The following is a 23278-nucleotide window of genomic DNA, read 5'->3' on the forward strand; positions in this document are numbered from 1 at the left end:
ATTTGTGGAAAACACAAGAAAGAAATATGCTTTAATGCCAAAAGTCGTTGTGTTTGGATAATGTAGATTTTTCCTCCCTTTCTATTTTGTAACTGTTATTAAGGTCTAGTGAAAAATAAATTCATTATTTAAGAATTCAAATACCAAAGTTATTTTAATAGAAGAAATCATTGAAAATGAAAATGCCTAATGGGGGTAACAGTGTGGAAAAATGTAATTAATACCTGTTTGGAGACCAACAGGGTCTTGACCATTAGATTACTTTCTATGATATATGTGTGTGTTTGGTTATCTTCTTCTAACTGCTCTTAGAATGGAAGCCTTGAAAGTGAATGAGTTTGCCTTGCTCAGCACCCTATCTCCAGAATGTAGCACAGTGCCCACCTGACCCAATATTTGTTGAGTGAAAGAATGAATTCTCAGATATGTTGAATATCTACCATGGACCAGACACTGGGCTGAAACGCCAAAGAAATAAGGCATAGTCCCTGTCCTTAGAGAGTTTAAAGTCCAGAGAGGAAGAAAGGCATTAATCAAAGAACTTTTCAATAAGTATATTAGTTTATTATGCTATTCTTTTTCCTTTTTAAAATTTGAAATTTTCAATAATACAGGTAATGTTTATTTCCTTTCAGTTAACTATCTACTTTTCTGGTATGGTTTTTTTTTTTTTTTAATTGATTTGTAGGAACTCTTTATCTATTAAGAAAATTAGTTCTTTGGGATTTATTTTATAATTTCCCCTCACTTTTTCTCTTTTGACTTTGTTTATGGTCTACGGTCATACCACCCCGAACGCGCTCAATCTCGTCTGATCCTAGAAGCTAGTAAGCAGGGTTGGGCTTGCTTAGTACTTGGATGGGAGACTTTGTTAAGATGTCTGGCCATGTAGGCATTATTATTATATATTACAGTTTTTGTTTTTATGAGGCTGTATTATCAAGCTTTCTTTCATAGCTTCTGAGTTTTGTGTCAAACTTAGGTCTTCCTTACTCTTAGACTATACATAAAATTTCTCAACTTTTTTCTTGTATTTATATAGTCCCATTTTTAATATTTATATCTTTGATACATCTGGAATCTGAAGGAGTGGACACACCACTTTTAAACAGATGTAACACTTACTGAACTGTATTATAATGGGCTGTATGCCCCTTTCATTTCTGCCTCCTATGTATCTGCCATGTAATTGATCGTCAGTGTTAGCTGAATGCTTGCTGAATAATTCTAACGCTGAATCATTTACTTTATAGTCATGGGTTTTTTTTTCAAGGTTGATATTTGCCTCATTTCCTAAAACTTTTTTTTTTGGCTGGTAGGTTTGTAGAAATGATTGAATTACTGCTTTAAAAGTAAAAACAAACAAACAAACAAAAAAAAACACTTTTAAGAATATTTTTGAAACTCTGAGTCCAGAACTTGGAATGAGGGCATACTGATATAATAGGGTATTCTTAGAAAGTGGTTCTGTCTATGAGGAAGTCTAAAGGCTTAGTCCCCAAGATTAGTTTTGTAGTACAAATGCAGTGTCTGTGAAAAGACAAATAAATGAAACACTTCTCATGGGTTTTTTTTAGACCTGTGGCTAGAGTCAGGCATATGAGTCTTTTTCAAATAAGTAGCATTTCCTTTCATTTTTTCCTTTTTCTATTAGTTACTCTTCTCCTAAGTCTCTGAAATGTAGGATTTTGTGGGATTGGTCATTTTATTGGACAGAAAAGTCATTTAAGAGCAGCTTTGAAGCAAGGTCAAGCATTTGTCCTCGTGGCTTCTTGTAGCCATTCCCAAGCACTGCATGTAGCGCCTGGACATGCTTGGAATCAGGGAGGGCCTTGATGTAATTTAGATGAGTAGTTAATTCGAATCAAAGCAAGCGGGAAGCAAGTAAATTTAACTTCAGTGATTATGATATCATTTGATTAAATCTCTACTTTTGATTACACATATCAGTGAGAACATGCTTTAAATATACTCAGCTGTTAAATACTGAAGGGTGTGAATAGGATGAACCAACGACTTACAGAAGAAATTCCACTGTTCTTCAACTAGAACATATCCCCTGCAGCTTTTTTGCAATATTTTTAGAACAAATGAAAGGAGTTAATTCTTTACATGTGGGACTTAATATACCAATTGTTAACTAAAACATAAAATTTATTACCATGGAAGGTAGTACTGGTTCCAAATCTATGTATGTTCTAGTAAGGCTTAATAAATAAATTGGTAATAGCTTCATAACATATCAGGTGAATTAGTAATGTTAGTAATGTTCTTTACTCTTTTGTAAGCATGAAATTGGACAGCTGTCTTTGTGACTGTGTATTGTTCTTGAGTTATAGTCTTCAGAGAAAGGGTGTTTGGCTAAATGGGACAGGTCTTAATATTAGATTGCTTAAATCTTTATTTACATTTGTCAGGGTGAAAAAAAAAAAAACCCAACAAAACCTGCTTTTGAATTCTCTTGTTTTGCATGCTATTGCAGGTTCGAGTTAGAGATCATACGAGTTAAAGGAATGGCAGATTAAAATCTATTTCATGGTGTATTGATAACAATTAGGTGTGAGCCTTCATGCTACATCGGGGCCCCCTTCTCTATTTGGCAAATAGTGGTAGCTGCCTTAGGTCTTATTTTCTGTGCACTTGTTGGTGTTAGACGAAAGGTATTCCATATTCAAACTGACATTAGGTCTTCCATTGCAAAAACACAAAACACTTGTGTCAAGTGACAGTCTTCCCTTGCTGATGTTTAGGGTCATATCAGATGGGATTAAAGCATCATCATGTGTATCTTAGGCTGTATTTCGTACCTTAGGGCCTTGTCTAACTCCTGGCCCATTTCATTATTATGGTCTCTAATCAGACTGGACTATGAGTTTGCAAGAGGGGGTTTAACTGTGTTTTTGCAGCCTGATCTAGGGCTGGGCACGTATTAAATGCCCAGGAAGTTTAATGAATGAATAAGAAAAAGATGCTAAGAAGATAATTTTTTAATAAGAGGAAGTGAATTTTAAAAAAAATCTCTGCACCGCTTACAGGAGTGGGGTCTAAAGATCAGCAGCACCAATGCTCTTTGGAAGTTAGAAATGGAGGAGTGATTAAATTAGAATCTCTGGGTGCAGTGCCTGCAGGGGTCTATGCCTTAGGTAATTCTCATGCATGTCAAAGTTTGACACATTCTTTGTATCATCACAGACATCGCAGAGTTTTCTACTTTTGTAGTATTTATGCTTTGCAGAGCGGTCATCTGGTATCTCACCTGAGTGAGCCTCACTATTTGCCTCATCACAGGTAGGGGCATTTAATCTTAATCCCAGATGTACTCAGGGAAATGTGAAAGCCGAAATAATTTGACAGTTCACAAAGCTTGGTGGTGGTGGAATTAAGAGTGGAAGTAGTCTCTTTCCATCATATAAGTTTGCCTTCTGTCTTCTATAAAGATGACGCTCCTAATTCCTTTTCCTGGGCCTGATTTTGTTTCTCCACCAGAGAAAGGCATTATTTGTACTGACGTATCTGTTCTCCCACCCAAACCCCCCATTGTGATCAATGACAGGCCTCTCAGAGATGGCTGGACACGTTAAGAAGTGTGATCAGCGGGATGCCTGGGTGGCTCAGCCAGTTAAGCATCTGCTTTCAGCTCAGGTCATGATCCCACGGTCCCGGGATCGAGTCCCGCATTGGGCTCCCTGCTCAGCCGAGAGCCTGCGTCTCCCTCTCCCTCTGCTGCTCCCCCTGCTTGTGCTCTCTCTCTTTCTTTCTCTCTGATATATGAATAAATAAAATATTAAAAAAAAAAAAAAAGAAATGTGATCAGCAACCACAGAGTAAATGGATCTTAATTAGCTCACCTGAGAATTAAACTGATGACTTAGATACCCAAGCAATTCCCCTAGGGACCTGGCACATTCTTGTACTAAAAATACACATTTAACATCTTTGGTTATCTCTGAGAAAGGGATTTATGGATAATTTTTCTCATGTTCCACTAATGATGAAATATTATTTTGGAATGGGGGAGAGGCGTTTTCCCCCTAGCTTCAGTGAGGTATAATTGACGTACAACATTGCATAAATTTAAGGGGTAGAACATGTTGATAGGACATCCTTATATATTTCAAAAATGATTACCGCCATAGCATTAGCTAACAACTGCATCACATCAATTAATTACCATTTCTTTTTTGTGGTGAGAACTTAAGATCTACTCTTAGCAGCTTTCAAGTCTCTAATATGATATTAACTATACTCACCATGTGTACATTGGCTACCCAGAATTTACTCATCTTACAGCTACAAGTTGGTACCGTTTGACCAACTCCCCACTTTCTCCACCCCCAGCCCCTGGCAACCATCATTCTAGTCTGTTTCTTTGAGTTTGGCTTTTTTAGATTCCTTGTATGTGAGAACATACAGTATTTGCTGAACTTACTTCCCTTATCCTGATACCCTCAAGTTTCATCCATGTTGTCACAAATGACAGGATATCCCTCTTTCTCATGGCTAAGTCATATTTCATTGTACGTACATATACATATGTGTATGTATACGCATTCATATACACACACATGCATACCACATCTTTTTTATCCATTTTTTCATTGATGGACACTTAAGTTGTTTTCCCATTTTAGCTGTTGTGAGCAATGCTGCAACAAACATGAGAGCTCAAACGTCTTTTTGAGATCCTGTTTTCATTTCCTTTGGGATATATACCCAGATGTGGGATTGCTGGATCATATGGTAGTTGCATTTTTAATTTGTTGAGGAACCCCCCATACTATTTTTCATAGGGGCTCCACCAGTTAACATTGCCAACCAATAGGGCACAAGGATTCCCTTTTCTCCTTGTCCTTGCCAATATTTGTTTTTCTGTTGTTGTTTGATGATTGGCATTCTACCAGGTGTGAGGTGGTATCTCATTTTGGTTTTGATTTGCATTTCCCTGATGATGAGTGATGCTAAGCACCATTTTGTGTACCTTTTGGTTATTTGTGTATCTTCTTTGGAAAAATGTCTTATTTAGTTCTCTGCCTGTTTTTAAATTGGATTGTTTGTATGTGCCTTTTTGGTGTTGTTCCTGAGTTGTATGAATTCTTTATATAGTTTACATATTAATTCTTTATCAGATATATTGTTTGCAAATATATTTTTTAAAGATTTTATTCATTTGAGAGAGAACGAGAGCGTGCCTGCGTGCATGAGCGGGCAGAGGGGCAGAGGACGAAGCAGACTCCCTGCTGAGTGGGGGTTCCCAACTTGGGGCCCGAGCCCAGGACCACGAGATCATGATCTGAGCCGAAGGCAGACGCATAGCTGACTGAGCCACCCAGGCGCCCCTATCATTTGCAGATATTTTGTTCTGTTCTGTGGGTTGCTTCTCATTTTTTTGGTGGTTTCCTTTGCTGTGCTGAAGCTTTTTAATTTGATGTAGTCCCAATTGTTTGTTTTACTTTTTCTGTATTTGCTTTTGGTGTCAAATCCAAAAAATCATTGCCAAGGCTGATGTCAAGGAGCTTACCTATATTTTCTTCTCAGAGTTTTGTGGTTTCAGGTCTACAGTCGAGTCTTTACCCCACTTAGAGTTGACTTTGGTGTATGGTGTGAGATCATGATCTAGCTTCACTCTTCTCCATGTGGCTTCCAGTATTCCCAGCACCTTCTATTGAGGAGGTTATCCTGGGAAAGGCTTTTCAAAGAATGATGCTAATACTTTAATTAAGAGGAAGAAGGCCTGGGTCTGTTTTCTTTTTTTCCAAAGATTTTATTTATTTGACAGAGAGAGAGATAGCGAGAGCAGGAACACAAGCAGGGGGAGTGGGAGAGGGAGAAGCAGGCTTCCTGCCGAGCAGGGAGCCCGATGTGGGACTTGATCCCGGGACCCTGGGATCATGACCTGAGCTGAAGGCAGATGCTTAATGACTGAGCCACCCAGGCGCCCCTGGGTCTGTTTTCTAATTTTAGTCACTAGTTTGACATACGTTAGAATTAATTCACTGGGGTCATCTACCGGGAATTCAGGCACTGAGCATGAGAGGCTGACTTATAAGTGGGGAAGCGACACAGGACAAAAGCTCCCAGCGCCAGGGCCCACTACAGTGTGCTTTTTATTTTTGCTCTGTTTCTTTCTACGTTGCTAATAGTTTTTTCCTGTTCTTTTCATCGTGCAGATGGAGAATTAGTCAGCATTCCTCAAATAGTAACTTCTTTTATCTCTACCTCTTTAAGAGTAGGTATTAGATAACCCTGAAGATTAAATGGGATCTCTGTCCTGTTTGAAATGGAAAATACTCGCTCAGCCAAGCTTATTAGGAAACCGTGTATGTGAGGTGGAGACATGTAAAACGAAGACCATCTTGATACGAAATAATTGATGATCAGTTTCCTTTAATTTTTCACATAAGACCCAAGCTCGGAGGTCAGTGTTTTCTTATCTCTTAGTGGTAGGGAAATAAATAGTCTGTGGTTTTTGCCTTTGTCTGTCATTGGGAAAATGCAGAATCCTGATATTAAAGTCTCTGCTGAGACTGCAGATAGGAAGTAGTAGAACGGAACGGAACTGATTTTCTACCTCGTGTGTGTCTCTGCTTCGTGACCAAGTAAGGCAGCTCCTTGGCTGCAAACATGAGTTTTCCAGCCAAATGACTAATTCAAGGTTCCCTGGATGTTAAATTTAGATTCAGATAGTTGTATCTCACCTTAAATATTGAACATTTTTCACAGCTTGGTGATACAGCTTTATACCGAGATACTCCTTGTCCCCTTGTAATGCTTCCTTCACATTTTCTTCTTAACGTTTCTTGAGGACGAGACAGACAGGTGTAGCTGCAAGTGGGAAGTTAGTAGAGGATCTGGGAAATAAGTAACATTTTACTTATAAGAGGGCTGTTTCCAAAACCTGCCAGGTAATTGGATGTATGTTTAAAGAACAAACACTTTCTTCAACTTGACACTTCTGTGTTCTTGTTTTATTTACCAGGGGTAAAAACTAGTTTACGGTGAGAAGGTAGAGTCCGTATAGACAGTTCTATTGACACTTTTTCCAGCCTTGGTTCCCTTGGCATTGTACAGTACTGATATCTCTTTGGCCTCTTTTTTTCCTCCCTCCCTCCCTCCCTCCCTCCCTTCCTTCCTTCCTCTCTCTCTCTCTCTCCCCCCCTCCTTTCCTTTCCTTTTTCCTTTCCTTTCCTTTTTCCTTTCCTTTCCTTTCCTATCCTTTCCTATCCTTTCCTTTTTCCTTTTTCCTTTTTCCTTTTTTTTCCTTTCCTTAGAGCATGCGGAGGGGGAGGGAGAGAGGATCTGAAGCAGACTTCCTGCTAAGTGAGGAGCCCAACGCAGGGCTCCATCTCACGACCCTGAGATCATGACTGGAGCTGAAATCCAGAGTTGAAGGCTTAAGCAACTGAGCCACTCAGGCACCCCTGGCCTCTTTTTAAAAACGACTTCCTTTTTTTCTAATACCCCTTAAAAGGAACATCCTCTAAAATTGAGGCCTTTCTTTGAACCTTATCTGCGTTGTAGTTTCATTGTCTATAAAATGAGGATAAAAGCAGTCCCTTCCTCATAGGGTTGTCCAAAGGTTTAAATGAGATAATTGAAGTAAAGCACTTCCCACAATGTCTGGCATAGAATCAGTGTGGCTGTGTTTGGCATAGTGGTCTTTGTTACAGTCCTTGTCACTGTTGTCATCGTCCTCTTTCCCCTCCTACTTCAGCTCTCCTGTTTCAGAGCTCTCTTTCATTATGCCAGCTTTAGCTACCAGCCCCATGCTGAGGACCCCAGGTCAGTGTCTCTGATCCTAGACTTCTAATATTGCCGCCACCCTACATTGCTCATTCTTTGACTCATGAACTCAGGCACCCATGAAATTTGACTGTTTTCTCCATTCTGAGCGTTGGGCCTTGTGTTGGAAGAGATGTGTATTACAAGGAGGCATAAACTAAGGGCTCTGCCCTTCCTTTCTGGCCCAGGAGGCCATGTATGTCACTGTTTTGTCACTACACTGTGTCCATTGTGAGCGTCTGTTTTTGGAGGGAGTATGGAATCCCAGAGGAATGAAGGAATTCGCCCTTACTCTGTGAGTTAGGCCTCCTTCGGAGGCCAGATCCAACTAAATCGAAGCGGGAGTTTTACTGGAATGATGCTGCTATATCTTACGGAGTACAAGCTGGTATATCTTACTAACGGAGCTGAAGGAAGGACAGAGATGCAGCTGGGCCATGCAGAGATCCGGCACATCTCCTGGGTCTCTCCGCCTCGCCTCTTCCACATGGTAACTGTTAAAGGTACAGAAAACAATTTACTGTTGTTTCAGGTTTGCTTTTTTAGTATACTTCTATCACATTTTGGCATGTATATCTCACCACCTGTGATTAGGAAACCGTGTTTGAAGAAGTTTGTGTCTGAGGAACCTGCGATCTGGAATGTCCTCATGACGTCTCGAAGGCCCCATGATGTGCGGCGGAGAGCTGACTTCAAGTCTGTGGTCCTCAACGGCATACATACTGTCTGGCCATCCCAGGATTACTATTTCCCTTTACCAGCTGTGATGCTGGGTTGCTGTTCGTGCATACTCTTTTGTGGCTCTAGAAATAATCTCTGTGGTACATGTGAGAGAGAGAATGTGTGTTCTTCTTTTCTGAAGGACAGAAATGGCAATTAGTTGAAATTTTAATCTCTGAGGTTCTTAGGCTTCTTTGTATATGAGACCTTTTGTTGAGTTCCGTTTAAGGAGTCTCTAGTCCTTTATTAATTCTGTCTGCTCTTTTGTCTTTTAGATCAGTGGTGAAAACCTTGAGCCTAAAATGATTTAAGTGGCTGAGTTAACTGCAATGGAATGTTTTATTTCTTTTATTTATTTAAATTTTGTGGTGGGAGTAGGGAACAACTTTAGCAGGGCTTTGTGTGTTTGGGTGACCCTGAGTATGTCTGCAGCTGAAGGCAGACACTTGTTTTCTCAATCTAGTGTCGTGTGGGCAATTGGCGAGTGTCTGTGAATATTCATCTTGTTTCAGTTGATTTCTGGTGGCTCTAAATTGGGCCAGACTAGTGTGGATTTATGTTCTATTTATGTGAGTGATTCCCAATCTCTCTTATTCTTTGATGCTTCAGGAGAGAGTTGTCTTACTTTTTCTTTTTTAAGGAGTGCATATGGTGTGCCTTTGCAAAGTGTGTGTTTTGACTTTCGTTTCTTTTTCCTTATTAGCCATTCACTCCTCATCCTACTGTGGAGGGGTCAGCTTCCAGTGCTCCTCTGAAATCCTCTGGTCAAGGTCACTGGGACCTGTGAGTTGTACGATTCTCCGTCTTATCTTCTCTGACCTCAGCGTAGCCTTGACTGTGGATATTCTCTTCTCCTTTGTCTTCTACAATTTTCTTTCCTGGCTTCATTCTTCCTCCCTAGCTACTTCCTAACCATCTTTTCAATGCTGCTCTTTTGGGAAGAGTTGGCTGTGGACCTTGCTTGCCTTACTTACTCTGCATATTATCCCTGAGTGATCTCCTCCTCTCAAATATTTATCATTCTTAAAAATTTCTTTCCAGTGTCAGTCTCTCCCCTGAGCTCCAGATTTGCATATCCAAGTGCTTAAATAAATAACACCTTAAATGTAACCAGATGTAAACCCAACATCTCTCCTTCCAAATTTCTGCCTTCATTTGAATGCTCTCACTCTCAGGAAAGATAACCATCATCTTCAGAGTTGCTCAAGCCAGAAACCCAGACAGAGGGGCCCTGAACTCTCTTCCCTCTACCTGGTTCTGTCCATTTTCTGCTGTGCTCCTTCCAGCAGTTCAGTGAGACCCCTAGAGCAGGTATTAATTAATACTTTGTTTTTATGGATGGGAACACTTAGAGAAGTTGAGACTTTTTTTTTATTAAAAAACATAGGAATTATTGATGCTCTGAAAGCACGTGAATCTTGATTTCTTACAAGTTACTTATATTAGTGGAAAGAACAAACCAAAAGGAGTCGACCAAAAGAGAAAAGCTCATGTCCTCCTGTAGTAAGACTCCAAAAGAATCCGCTTTCATAATACTTCACTTTTTGAGACATGAGTTTCCTTTTTCACTGTTTTATATGTTCTCACTACAGGGGAGGTGTTGGGCCCTGCTGTCCTCACTCAATGCCATAGCTGATGGGTTTCTTTTTAAAACAGACATACTGAGATACAATTCACATACTACACAGTTCATCCATTGAAAGTGTACAATTCAGTGGTTTGTAGTGTATCCACAGGGTTGTGCAACCAGCATCACTGTCTAGTTCCAGAATATTTTTGTCCCCCCCCCCCCGATTAAACCCCATGTGCATTAGTAGTCAATTCCCACTCACTTAAGTAACTACGGATATATTTTCTTTCTTTATAATTTGCCTGTTCTGGGTATCTTATATAAATAGAGTCATAAAATATGTATTCTTCTGTGACTTTTCTTATGTAGCACATTTTCAAGGTTCATCCATGTTGTAGCGTGTCCCAGCACTTCATTCCCTTTGATAGCCATAAATAATAATCTGTTGTACAATTATACAACATTATGTTTGTCCATTGATGAGTTAATGACATTTGGATTATTTCCATTTTTACACCTTTGCTATTGTAATATTTTATTCTTAGGAATAATGCTGCCATGAGCATCTGTGTACAAGTTTCTGTGCACACATACATTTTCATTTTTCTTGGGGACATATCTAGGAGTAGCATTCCTGGATTCCTACGGTAACTCTATGTTTCATGTTTTAAAAAAACTGCCGAAGCGGTTTCCAGAGCAGCTGTACCATTTTACATCCCCACCAGTACTGTACTGAGAGTTCCAGTTTTTCTCAACATCCCCAACAACACCTTTTATCGCTTGCCTATTTGAATACAGCCATCCCGATGGGCTGAAATGGTATCTTGTGGTTTTGCCTTGAATTTCTCTGATGTTGCATGTCTTTTGTTTGCCTGTTGGTTATTCATATATCTTCTTTGGAGAAATATTTTCAAAACCTTTATCCGTCTTAAAATTTGGTTATTCATCTTTTTATTATGAGTTGTAAGAAATCTTTAGATAGGCTAGATACAAATCCTTTGTTAGATAAATGATTTTCAAATATTTTCACCCATTTTGTGGTCTGTCTTTTCACTTTCTTTTTTTTTTTTCTTTTTTCTTTTTATTTATTTATTTGACAGAGAGAGAGACCGCAAGAGAGGGGACACAAGCAGGGGGAGTGGGAGAGGGAGAAGCAGGCCTCCCGCTGAGCAGGGAGCCCCGTGTGGGGCTCGATCCCAGGACCCTGGGATCATGACCCAAGCCGAAGGCAGATGCCCAACGACTGAGCCACCCAGGTGCCCCGTCTTTTCACTTTCTTGATGGTATCGTCTGCAGCACAGAAGTCTTTAATTTTGCTGTAAGAACTGTGGCTTTTATTTATATTGCCATGCTTGTGCTGTGTGGTAAGGCAAAGGAGAGTGTCCCTGTCTTTGAAATGGGTCGATGTTTCAAATGTAGGTAGAGCTGCAGCCTGACTCTCTCCACTTTCAGCCTGTTTCTTCTCCCTTCTTTCTTCCCTGTGTGGCCTCTCTTACGGCTGTGATGGTCATACGACAACAGGTCTGTCTTGGCCTTGATCGTTCGGGACTGAGGGAAACTGGCAATGTGTCAGCATTTTATCAAAGGATTGCTGTTTTCATGATGTTAATAGTTACCACGAATCTCATCCTAAACCTCAATTCCCTGATCCATCTCTTTTCTAAGTAGAGCACTGCCCCTGGTTGCTGAACTGCTCTTGTCCTTGAGTGGCCATCAGGGTGTGCAGTCATGGAGCTTGGTGGTCCTGGAGATGATCAGACAGCAGCACCCCTCCATTCAGAGGAGCCACTTCTTTTCCAGTGTTTTCTGCTTCATTGCTGGTTTGCAGGCCTGTACCTGGAGCTTCATGCCATTGGGCAGTTGGACACCAGTGTGCCTCAGGCTTCTGGATGTCTTGGATCAATAAGATTTCAAGAAGTGTTAGCATATAGTATAAGGTTATTTTTAGTTTTGTCAAGTAAGGACATTTGGCAATGTAATTGCCATCGTGATAGAAAATGAGATATTCCTATCAAGAGAGTGCCAAAAATACCAAATGAATTTACTTTTGTGAAAAGCTGATGTATGTTCCTATTCTTCTTATTCTGCTGTCTATCCCTGAAAAATACCCTGTGGTCTGTGGATCGATATTTGGGAACCATAAGGCTTACATACTTAACTTAAATCTTTATTTGAAAAGTAGAACCTTCACTTAATCAGGAATTTACTCTGTATGATGCCAGATACCAGTTTTATATAGATCATTTCCCTACGTTGAATTAATTGTTTTGGCTGTTAACGTTAGACACATCTTCCTCTGTACCCTCTGCTGATATTTGAGAATTTCTCCTGTAACACAGATGAGAAAGAATTGTTTTAGGTATATGTGAGTATAAATATGATTTTACCTTTAAAAGATTAAAAAAACCCAACCATCATTCCAAAAGTAGAATGGCTCCTATTTACAAATACAATGTTTAATTTCTGGATTATGTGTGTTCTAAACTGGGAGTACTACATAAATTTTTATTGATTCTGTCTCATCTGAATTAAAATGTCAAACACATATTAGGGTTTTATCATAAGATAGTTATTGGCTGTCACACTGGCACATTAATTATAGTAATTGGGCAGTAAAGTAGCCATAGGAATAGATAATAGGCTATACATTTTGATGAAATTGTAGTTATAACCTCTTATTTATGGTAATAAAATCTTGTTAATTGACATTGCTGACAAGCTCTTTTGCTTTCCTTTTCTACTTTTCAGGTTGGTTTGTGAGTCTACTTAGGAACTCTGAACTGAGAGCCCACAATACACAATACACAATAAAGGTCACATTCCAGAATTTTCTAGACTCATTCATGGTATACACATTAAATTCAGCAAATATTTGCTGATCATGTTTTAAATGCTCCTAAGTATACAGAGATGTATAAAGCAGTTTCCCACACTGAAAGACTAATACTGAAGAAGGGAGGCAAAACATCTCTATGTAAATACCTGTGACCCACATTTATTGAGTTACATATATGAGCCACACGTAAGTACCTAACAAGTGGGATAAAATACAAGTTCAGAGGAGGAAAGAATGATTCCAAGCCTAGGTGATCAGTGAAGCTGTAAGGTTCAGTGATAGAGGAATTACTTGGAATTTCTGACATAAAGCTTCGAGCTATCTCTGAAAACACATTTACATTCTAGAGCTATAGCAAGAGGTACGTGGTTAAATGCATCGACATGGAAATCAACTTTTGTTCTAGGCTCAGCTGCCGTGCAACCTCATTTAGTGTCCTTGAGTATATAAAATTGATGAAATAATATGTGTCCAGCATCTCTCACTATGAAAAATGAGATAATGCAGATGCCTAAGCTGTTTCCTGTGGTGAAAGTCAGATTGCTTGGCAGGTGTGTATTTTTTTTCAGGCAACTTAGGCCATACATCTGAATGGTAGGCACAGCTTTCCATGACTAAAAGGATTAGCATCCTTACCAAAGTGCCCAATTTATTGCTGGGAAATAGCATGTTCTGTGTAACATCAGAACTGTTGTCTGAAAAATTGCCTGAATTTCTCGGAGAAACTGCCTATGTGAATACAGAGTAGTAGTGTGGTGATCGCTGAAATTTGATAAAAAGGAAACATGAGCTGTTACTGCTGGTTTAGGGATGTTACAGCTGGTTTTTAAATTCTTGCATCATCTCCATTTTATAGCAGAGGAAACTGAGCTTTAGACTTCAAAAGTTGCTTCGATCATACAACTGTTGGATATCAATCTGTGGAAATCTGATGCACTGTTTCCATGGTTGATGGTTTTCGTGCAGGCCATTGTAAGCCATCTTCGTGTGCGTGCGTGTGTGGATGTAAATATTATCTGTTTTTTCACCAGGTTGCTTCTAGAACTGCTGGAGTTGCTCTTTGACAAGTTTAATGCTGTAGCCACTGCACACTCCGTGGTCCTGGGGTACCTGCAGGACACAGTTGTGGCTCCCCTTACTCAGCAGGAAGACATCAAATTGTACGATATGGCGGACGTGTGGGTGAAGATCCAAGATGTTCTGCAGGTGAGGTCCTTTTACAAATACGGTGCCATCTTGCTTTGGAATAACAGGTTGGGATGAAAAATCTGCCACCTAAAATATTCCCTTACTCAGAAACAGTGAGAAAGCAATGTTGCTAGCTGATGTCATCAACTTCTATCATCTTCAAAAAAGACCTTTTAACTTTTTTTTGCCAGGCTTTAAAATTAGGAGATTCTCAGTATGTAGCAATCAAGGATGTACAGTATTTGGCTTTCTGTTGTAACGTACTTGGCTTCACTGGAATTAGTCATATATTAAGGCAATCAATATTAAAATGTTCTTAAACAGTGTTTTATAAACATGTAGCTTAGTTTTATGACCATTTTCCTACAGTCGTCTCTTGCATATATTGGGGGTAAATGACAGGTCAAGAGCTTGTTTTGAGAGATGAAAATAACCGTAAGGTATAAATGTATCACTTTGATTTGTTGAAGATCGGAAAATGTTATTACTCTTTGGTATGATGGTGCAGAGATGGTATTTAGAAATTTTATTATATTTCCTCTCCATGTGCTAGGAAAATATATTTGATTTGGCTAGATGAGAATTGGAAATACGATTAAGAGTTAGCTGAAGCAAATTTGACATAGCCAAATGGAAGTGACTTGGTTAGATAGTACCTACTAATATGAAAAAAATCAAGTATATGTAGGAAATTGAAAAATATAACTGTGTAGGAATGAAATTACTTGCATGGCAAATAGGAGTATTTGCAGGAAAAAATAAATCATGAATGTAAATTGTAGTCATTTTTAAGAGTATAAGGTGTGTCCTGTTGGATTGAATGATGGATTCTTGGTTATTCATTCATTAGACATTTTTTTTGGTGCAGTGTTTGTGCTTTATTGATGGCTCAGTGAAAAGAATATAGGTTGCAACTACATGCCCTGAGTTCCTTTTGCTGCTTTGTCTATTACCATGTGTCCATAGTAGGTGCTTGATGAGTATTTGTCTATTGAATAAAATATCTTTATTGCTTAGAAACTGGTTCTTACACTGAGATACCACCTTACACCAGTTACAATGGCCAAAATGGACAGGGAAAGAAACAACAAATGTTGGAGAGGTTGTGGAGAAAGAGGAACCCTCTTACACTGTTGGTGGGAATGCAAGTTGGTACAGCCACTTTGGAAAACAGTGTGGAGGTTCCTCAAAAATTTAAAAATAGAGCTACCCTATGACCCAGCAATTGCACTCCTGGGTATTTACCCCAAAGACGCAGATGTAGTGAAAAGAAGGGCCCTATGCACCCCAATGTTCATAGCAGCAATGTCCGCAATAGCCAAACTGTGGAAAGAGCTGAGATGCCCTTCAACAGATGAATGGATAAAGAAGATGTGGTCCATATATACAATGGAATATTACTCAGCCATCAGAAAGGATGAATACCCAACTTTTACATCAACATGGATGGGACTGGAGGAGATTATGCTAAGTGAAATAAGTCAAGCAGAGAAAGTCAATTATCATATGGTTTCACTTATTTGTGGAACATAAGGAATAGCATGGAGTACATTAGGAGAAGGAAGGGAAAAATGGGGGGGGGAATTGGAGGGAGAGACGAACCATGGGAGACTATGGACTCTGAGAAACAAACAGGGTTTTAGAGGGGGTGGGGGGAGAGGGGATTGGTTAGCCCGGTGATGGGCATTAAGGAGGGCACGTACTACATGGAGCACCACGAAAACAATGGATCGTGGACCACCACATCAAAAACCAATGATGTATTGTATGGTGACTAACATAACATAATAAAATTAAAAAAAAAAAACAACTGGTTCTTTAACGTTTTATATCTTGATTTACTAATATCATGGATATATGTGCTTTTCCCACAAACATGTCCCGTGTTTATTTTAAGGATGAAATGAGGTAATAGACTTCAAAGCCATTTCAAAAATAGAATGAGGGACTTTTGGTTCTAGCCATGATGAAGTTACTTCCTGTTGTAAGCAACTCTAAAACCGGATGGACTCAGGCAGTCAGCACATTCATTTGAGAGCAGAGAACACATGAAGTGAATCCTGCATTCATCCCAGCTTCCTCTTGGGGGACACCTGCCACGCTGTGGCATAGGGAACTGAAATCGAGGCAGACAGCAGCAGGCTGAGATGAGAGTTTGGGGATGTGGAGGCAGCTAGAATCTGTGGGTTAGGATGGTGGAGGTGGAGAAGAGGGAATTGCATAGAGGAGGTGCCCCATCAGTCTGAAAAGAGTGCCATTGGGCCTTTGGTCAAATACGGAGTTACATAGACGCACCATAAGGTTTGGCAGAAAATGGCCACCATGGGACTCTACGTTGAACCGCAATTCCAGATGTTGCCAGATGCTTAGGACTGTTGGAGTTCAGAGTGCCCAGAGCGGGGTGAACTTGCTGAGCACCCTGTTCTTTCAGATGTGGCCTCAGAAAGGTTATGTTGTGGCAAGAGGACTGTTCTGGGTGTAGGGTAGGGGTTACTGTAGATCTTGCATAACCAAGTCTCCACAGCATCAGCCTGATCCACCTGTACATTTCCTGCCTGCCGGAGCAAAACTCACTCCAAAGTAAGACAATCCACCTTTTTAGTAGTGAAGCATCCACAGTGTCCAGCATACATTTATGCTTGGAAAAAAGCAGAAAAATGTGACTCTAACTGGGATTTAAGAAAATTAATAAAAATTAATATCTGAAATGAAAAATTTACCAGGTGGCTTTAGCTGCAGATTGCCTGCTATAGAAGAAAATACCAGATAACTCGAAGATGAATCAATTGGAATGATCCAAAATGAAGCATAGGGAGAAAGCGGACTACAAAGAAAACTGAACAAAGCCATATTATCTATAATGGGGTAGTATCCTGCAGTTTAACATTTTGTAGTTGCAGGTACAGAGGAGAGGGGAGAGAGTTATTGGGGCAGAAAATTCTCAGAAGAAATCATGACCAAAAATTTCTAAATTTGTTGAAAAACATAAACCCACAGATCCAAGAAGCTCAACAAATCCTAAGCAACATTAACACAAAGAAAACCAGTACCTAGACACATCATCATCAGGTTGCTGAAAACCAAAGAAAAAAGTCTTAAAGATAGCCAAAGGAAAAAGACACAGTGCTTAGAGGAACCAATGACAAAAATGTCCACTCACTTCTCAGTGCTATTTTGAAGAACATACCCCTGTCTTTTGGGGTTTGTCACTTTGGGTTTAAGAGATCCTCTTTAAATATAAAGATACAGTTTGGGGCGCCTGGGTGGCTCAATTGGTTAAGTGTCTGACTCTTGATTTTGGCTCAGGTCATGATCTCGGGGTTGTGAGATCGAGCCCCAGGGCAGGCTCTGTGCTGGGTGAGGAGCCTGCTTAAGATTCTCTCTCCCTCTGCCCCTCCCTCCCATCCCCACTTGCATGCTCTCTCTCTGTCTCTCTCGAATAGGTAGATAGATGGATAGATAAATATAGGTAGATTAAAAGTATATGAATAGAAAGAGAGATACCATGGAATACTAGTAATTTGTATTATGCAGACATGTTGGACACTATTAGAATACGTGGTATTTCATACTTTATAAATTCCTATGATCTGATATTTGACCAACTTAGACTAATGTTGTAAGTTGAAAACCACTTTTAAGTCTATTAGGATGGTATTTATAATACTATCACGAAGAATTAATTATGGTTTTGAACAAAGTAAGATATGCCTTACTTAGCTCTATTTAGTTTGAATTTGTCCAACATACACAGTTCCCACACTTTTGAAAACAAAACCCCACCAACTTGTATTAAAAATGTTTATAATATACTAAGGAACTAAGGAAGTCTCATCAGACAGGAACAGCTGAGATGTAAACATGATTTAAAATACAGGTTTGTGGCTTCATGGAATGACTTACACCTCTCACCCATTTGGTTTCAAATGAAGTGATTTGGGAATCTTACCTTCATATTATGATTTGAGTTGTTTTGCCTACTTAAACAGCTTTATTGAGATAATTTACATGGCATAAGATTCATGCATTTAAAGTATAAGTTTCAGTGGTTTTTAGTAAATTTATGGAGTTGTACAACCATCACCACGATACAGTTTTAGAGTATTTTCAACACTCTAGAAAGAAACTTTGTGTCCATTGGCAGTTACTTCCTGTTCCCCGCTTTCACCCCCCCAAGATGTGTTTTAAGACATAAAAGAAGTCTCAGTTGTGTGTTACAGCTCTCAGTAAGTTGGTAGTACCCAAATCATGCACTTGGAAATACTGTTACTATTTGATGTTAATGTGTTCATGTGTCATTGGCATAAGCTATTTGACAGATAAAGAATATCAAACTAAAATTGATCTAATAATACAAGGTGAGGTGTCTCACATAAAAGTATCATTTCATTTCATTTATTCTGTTTAATTGGTTTGAGATCAAGGTATGACTGTGTTCTTTGCTTCTTTCCTTTCTTGTAGTCCATTTTTCTCCTCCTCTTACTTATCTACTTTGCTGCCCCCATTTTTTGTTTTCTTAGACATATGTTGGAAGAATGACCTTGGTCACGACTTGAATTAATCTGTGGTTGTTTCTTAACTATCTATTCTACTCGTCTTTATTAAGCCACAGATTTGAGAAATGAAGCATGTTTGAATAAGAAGTTCATCTAAATATTTTAAATGGTTATTATACAATAAAAATTATTTTGCAACTTTTAAACTGTTTTTAGCTCTCTGTATTTTCTGGTTCCTTCAAAAATTATTTTAGGCCACAGGTTACTGAGTGATATTAGGCTGTTACCTGTCAATAAACTGGGTATGTGCAGTGGCAGGCACACAAATGAACTGATGTTGCTAGATATAAGAAGGCATTTGGCACAGGGTGTCATATAATTGTGCTGAAACATGTGGAATGGACCAGTAGAGGGTTTTGGGGCTGGTGATGAGCTGATTCCTGGAGTCACAGGAGCGGGGAGGAGATGGCAGTGGTTCTCCAGGTACTTGGAACGGCAAGTGAGATGGTGTTATGTGGCTCAGAGGGAATGGACAATGGTCTTCGGAGAGAAGTGAGAAAAAGAATGGCTGAGCTGTGACGGCTTCTTCTGTGGACTAGGTAAGTTTGGCTAGGTGGATTTGGGCGCGGCTTGTGGAAGGCCTTTAGTGTCATGTAAGGCATTTGTGATAATTTTCAGACTGATGGTTTCTGAGGCAGGGTATGCATTTAACTTACCCAGGGCTTGTTTCCTAACCCCCTTCTAGACCTTCTGAATGAGAATCACTGTGGATAAGGACTGGATTCTGTTGTTTCTGTTTTGTTTTTTTTTTTTTTTTAGGTCCTAAGGTGATTCTGTTTATTTAGGATCCTCTAATTGGGAGCCATTGCTTTGGGCCAGTGTTCCCTGAGAACATATTAAAAGTGCAGATTTTTATCCCTACCTTATACTTACTAAATTATAAACGCTAGGGATGCAGCTGTATGATCTGTGTTTTAACAAGCCCTTCAGGTGATTTGTATGCGTGCTGAAGTTTGGGGACGTTTGTTTTCAGTAATATTGGACCACTGGGGATTTTGATTGGGTTGGGGTGAGTTGAAGTAGGATTAGTGTGCTGGCATTGAAAAGGACTGAGCAGAGTGGCTAGAGACTAACGCAGGGAAACTGTTTGTAGGCAAGTGGAGAGTCTGTGGATGATATTACTTGGGTATTGTCTAATAGTGAAATAAACAAGACACACTTTCATGGGGCATGGTAAAGGAATACAAGGGAGAGGATTTGTAAACCTTTCGGGAGTCTTTAACACCCAGAAAAATCTGTAACACCATATAGTCGGCTCAGGAATCTGGTTTCCAGTGCGACAGATATTTTAACGGTGGTTTAGTATTAAGTTATTGGGGCCAGCTGTGTGCTAGGTATTAGGGAATAAAGATGAACACAAGATGGAGAGCTCACTGGTGAAGTGAGGAGGAGCCTGCAACGTATGTTTCTCCACTAAATTCACTGTTAGAGATTTGGCAGGAGTAGTAACATGGGAGAATGTGTTTTAATTTTTTATTTTTTTTTTCCTAAACCAATATGGAGGGTTTCAGAAAGACTCTTGGTTTAAGTGCCGTGTCGAGTTTTCTGCTTAGGCCAATTTTGTTTTCACATCCTTGGTGTGCACCAGCTTGATTGAGCAGAGGTGACGGCATTACCCGGTGCATGGAGCTCCGTACGCAGAGTTTGGGTTTCAGTGTCTCTTTGAATAGAAGATGTTTCTTGCTGACAAATTGAAATGTTCTTTTGTTTATTAAATCTTGGAAGAGAAAATGATTTTTGATCCTTTTAAAGACTTCAGCAGCTTTTCTCCCCTGGAACCTGGGCTTTCCCTGGCTGGCAGAATCCATCCTGCAGTCGAAAGGCTCATTTGTCTCAGCATGTTTGTGTCTGGAGACAGCCTTGTGAGGAGACAAGGCTGCCGTCATCCTAGTAACAGGGTGTCAGAGTTTCCTCCTGGTGTCAGACCCGTGACCACACACCGCTGCACTCCTTTTGCAGTTTTACACTCTTTTTGAAACTGTGATAATAGAAATACATGTTTTTGCCCTTCTGAGCAGCGGCAGCACCTTCCAAAATGTCACCTACTTGGTGACATGCCTGTCATCCTGTTGGCTGCACATTTTCAAGTGCATAAGACTGTGGTCCGCTTGAAACAAAATATTCTATTTCTTGTGGAATTCTGCCCAACAGGAAATGAGAGGATCGCTTTGAACAGGTGTTAGGGTGCTAAAAAAAAAAAACAGTCTCCTTCTTTCCTATCTCCTGGCAAAACCAACTGCCCATTTAGCTATTATTGGCTGGAGGGTGAAGCCCCGTGGTGTGCTAAGCAGGGCTCTCTACGTAGGTGGCGGCCGTGGGTTCTCATTACACTGTTTACCACTGACAGTGACACCCGGAACAAGTCACTTCACGTTTTTGTGCCTTGATCTCTCTTTCTGGAGATCAACACAGACAGAATGTAAAATCATTTTACTTTTGCTAACTGCCACATAAATGTTTAAATAGTGATAAAATTAGCCTCATACAGAGAGAACTTGAAGTTTGCTGTCAGGTAAGAAAATGCACAAATCTTATTGGTACTGATCCATGACCTGGAGGAGTTTTTCAAGGAGAAAAATGCAATTTCTATTTTGAATCCAGGTCTGAAACTAGGTTATTCTTAGGTTTGGTTTCATTTGATATTTTGTGAGCTGAGGATTCCAGACCTTAAAGTAAAGCCCGCTTTTTGCAGTATTCCAAGCCAGATAACTTGTCAGATTATCCTTGCAGAAGTAGTTTTTCTTCACTTCTCAGCCTTTAAAACTTTTTTTTTTTTAAAGATTTTATTTATTTATTTGACAGAGAGAGAGACAGCGAGAGCAGGAACACAAGCAGGGGGAGTGGGAGAGGGAGAAGCAGGCTTCCCGCTGAGCAGGGAGCCCGATGTGGGACTCGATCCCAGGACCCTGGGATCATGACCTGAGCCGAAGGCAGACGCTTAATGACTGAGCCATCCAGGCGCCCACCTTTAAAACTTTTTGATAGCCTCTATTTTGGGTGGCTTTTAGTGAAGTCTTTGCCAGCCATGCCATTGCATCTCCAGAAAGGTGCTTTTGCTCCTGGAAGTTTTGTCGTGTCTTGTCAATGGGTGGTATGCTGCCCGGTGAACAGAACTGAGTTTATATTAGAAAGTTAAATTAGAAATCTTCCTCGAAATTGGAGCCAGTTTCCATAGCATCAGGGCTCACCCTGTATTATTTTATGTTCACTACTGTTAATGTTTAAAGCAGGAACTGGTGGGCTGCCAAGGAGATCCTCTGGCTCCTGGTACAAATGTGGCAAGTGCTAAGGTGTCTCATGCCCAGTGAAACCTGAGGTGAATGTCATGGACATCGTAATACATTGGGCCAAAGTTGCTAATATAGTAGCTTAACAGCAGATACTCCAGAGTAAGAAGATCTGGTGGAAAGTCTGTTCTCCTTAAATTCCTTGTTACCCAGGCAGAGTCTGCTTAGATCTTGGTCTAGCAGGGGAGATGGCAGCCTACCACTTCCAAAGCTTATTTCCCTTTCTGGTTTTGTCTGAGATTTTAGAGGCTGGAACATTGTAAGTCACGTGCCCATCAGGCTTGTACTGCTACTGATGCTGTAAGGGTCCCTATGAAGATGGTGTGCTTATCAGGGTGTGGGGTACCTGGGCTGAGGCCCGGGGCCTGCTAGGAACCAGGAGGTCATATAGTAAGTGATGAGGATTCCAGCCAGAATTCCCTGCATGCCCCACTTCTGGAGAGCCTGTTTCCATAGGATTCCATTTGATTCTAATGCACATTCCCAGTTGAGAGCCAGGATTAGAGGTTTGGTCATACTTAAATCAAAGCTATTAAAGACAATCATAAGGACTAAGAGAAAATTATAAAAAGTGAATTTAGTTTAATTTTGAAAGATAGGTCACTGTTGCATGTTGGTGAGAAGTGTCTGTGTTCCATGACAACAAATGATGAGATGTTGAAACTCCATATAGATAGTTGAATGCATAATGCAACTAGTATGTTAGAGACCTGGGGAAAAGGGAGGTTTCTGGTTGGTTGGTTGGTTGGTTGGTTCTTTAGAAAGTTTTATGTTACGCTGAAATCTCAAGCTCCCTGCTGAGCCCAGATCCCAACCTGGGACTCCATCTCACAACCCCAAATCACAACCTGAGCTGAAATCTAGTCGGACACTTAGCTGACAAAGCCGCCCAGGTGCCCTAATATTGTTTTATTTCTACTGCTGTCCATTTCCCTTTCTTTTACTATTTTGAAAAAAATCCTAGAGCTGATTCTGTTTCAGCTATATTAGAGTATGAATTCTAAAAGATAAGGACTCCTTTAAAAAAAAGCATAACGGTACCTAAAAGCATAATTTTCTTATAACCAAATAATCCAGTCAGTGTTCACATTTTGAGTTGTCTCAAATGTTGTAATTGTTTTTTTTTTTTAAAGATTTTATTTATTTATTTGACAGAGAGAGACATAGCGAGAGCAGGAACACAAGCCGGGGGAGCGGGAGACGGAGAAGCAGGCTTCCCGCAGAGCAGGGAGCCCGATGTGGGATTCAATCCCAGGACCCTGGGATCATGACCTGAGCCGAAGGCAGACACTTAACGACTGAGCCACCCAGGCGCCCTCAAATGTTGTAATTGTATATTTTT

The 23278-nt window shown here is 40.0% G+C and overlaps 1 protein-coding gene across 1 annotated transcript in view; it reads left to right on the plus strand.

The window, feature by feature from the left end:
* EXOC4 (exocyst complex component 4) overlaps nucleotides 1-23278 on the plus strand; it is a 735341-nt gene that overhangs the window by 78856 nt on the left and 633207 nt on the right. Inside the window, exon 7 of the mRNA XM_035021134.1 lies at nucleotides 13937-14111. Coding sequence (XP_034877025.1) covers nucleotides 13937-14111 — 175 coding nt within the window. The remainder of the gene's footprint in view (nucleotides 1-13936; nucleotides 14112-23278) is intronic.

Source organism: Mirounga leonina, unplaced genomic scaffold, assembly GCF_011800145.1.
Source record: "Mirounga leonina isolate KUSES-001 unplaced genomic scaffold, KU_Mleo_1.0 Mir_174, whole genome shotgun sequence".
NCBI lineage: Eukaryota > Metazoa > Chordata > Mammalia > Carnivora > Phocidae > Mirounga > Mirounga leonina.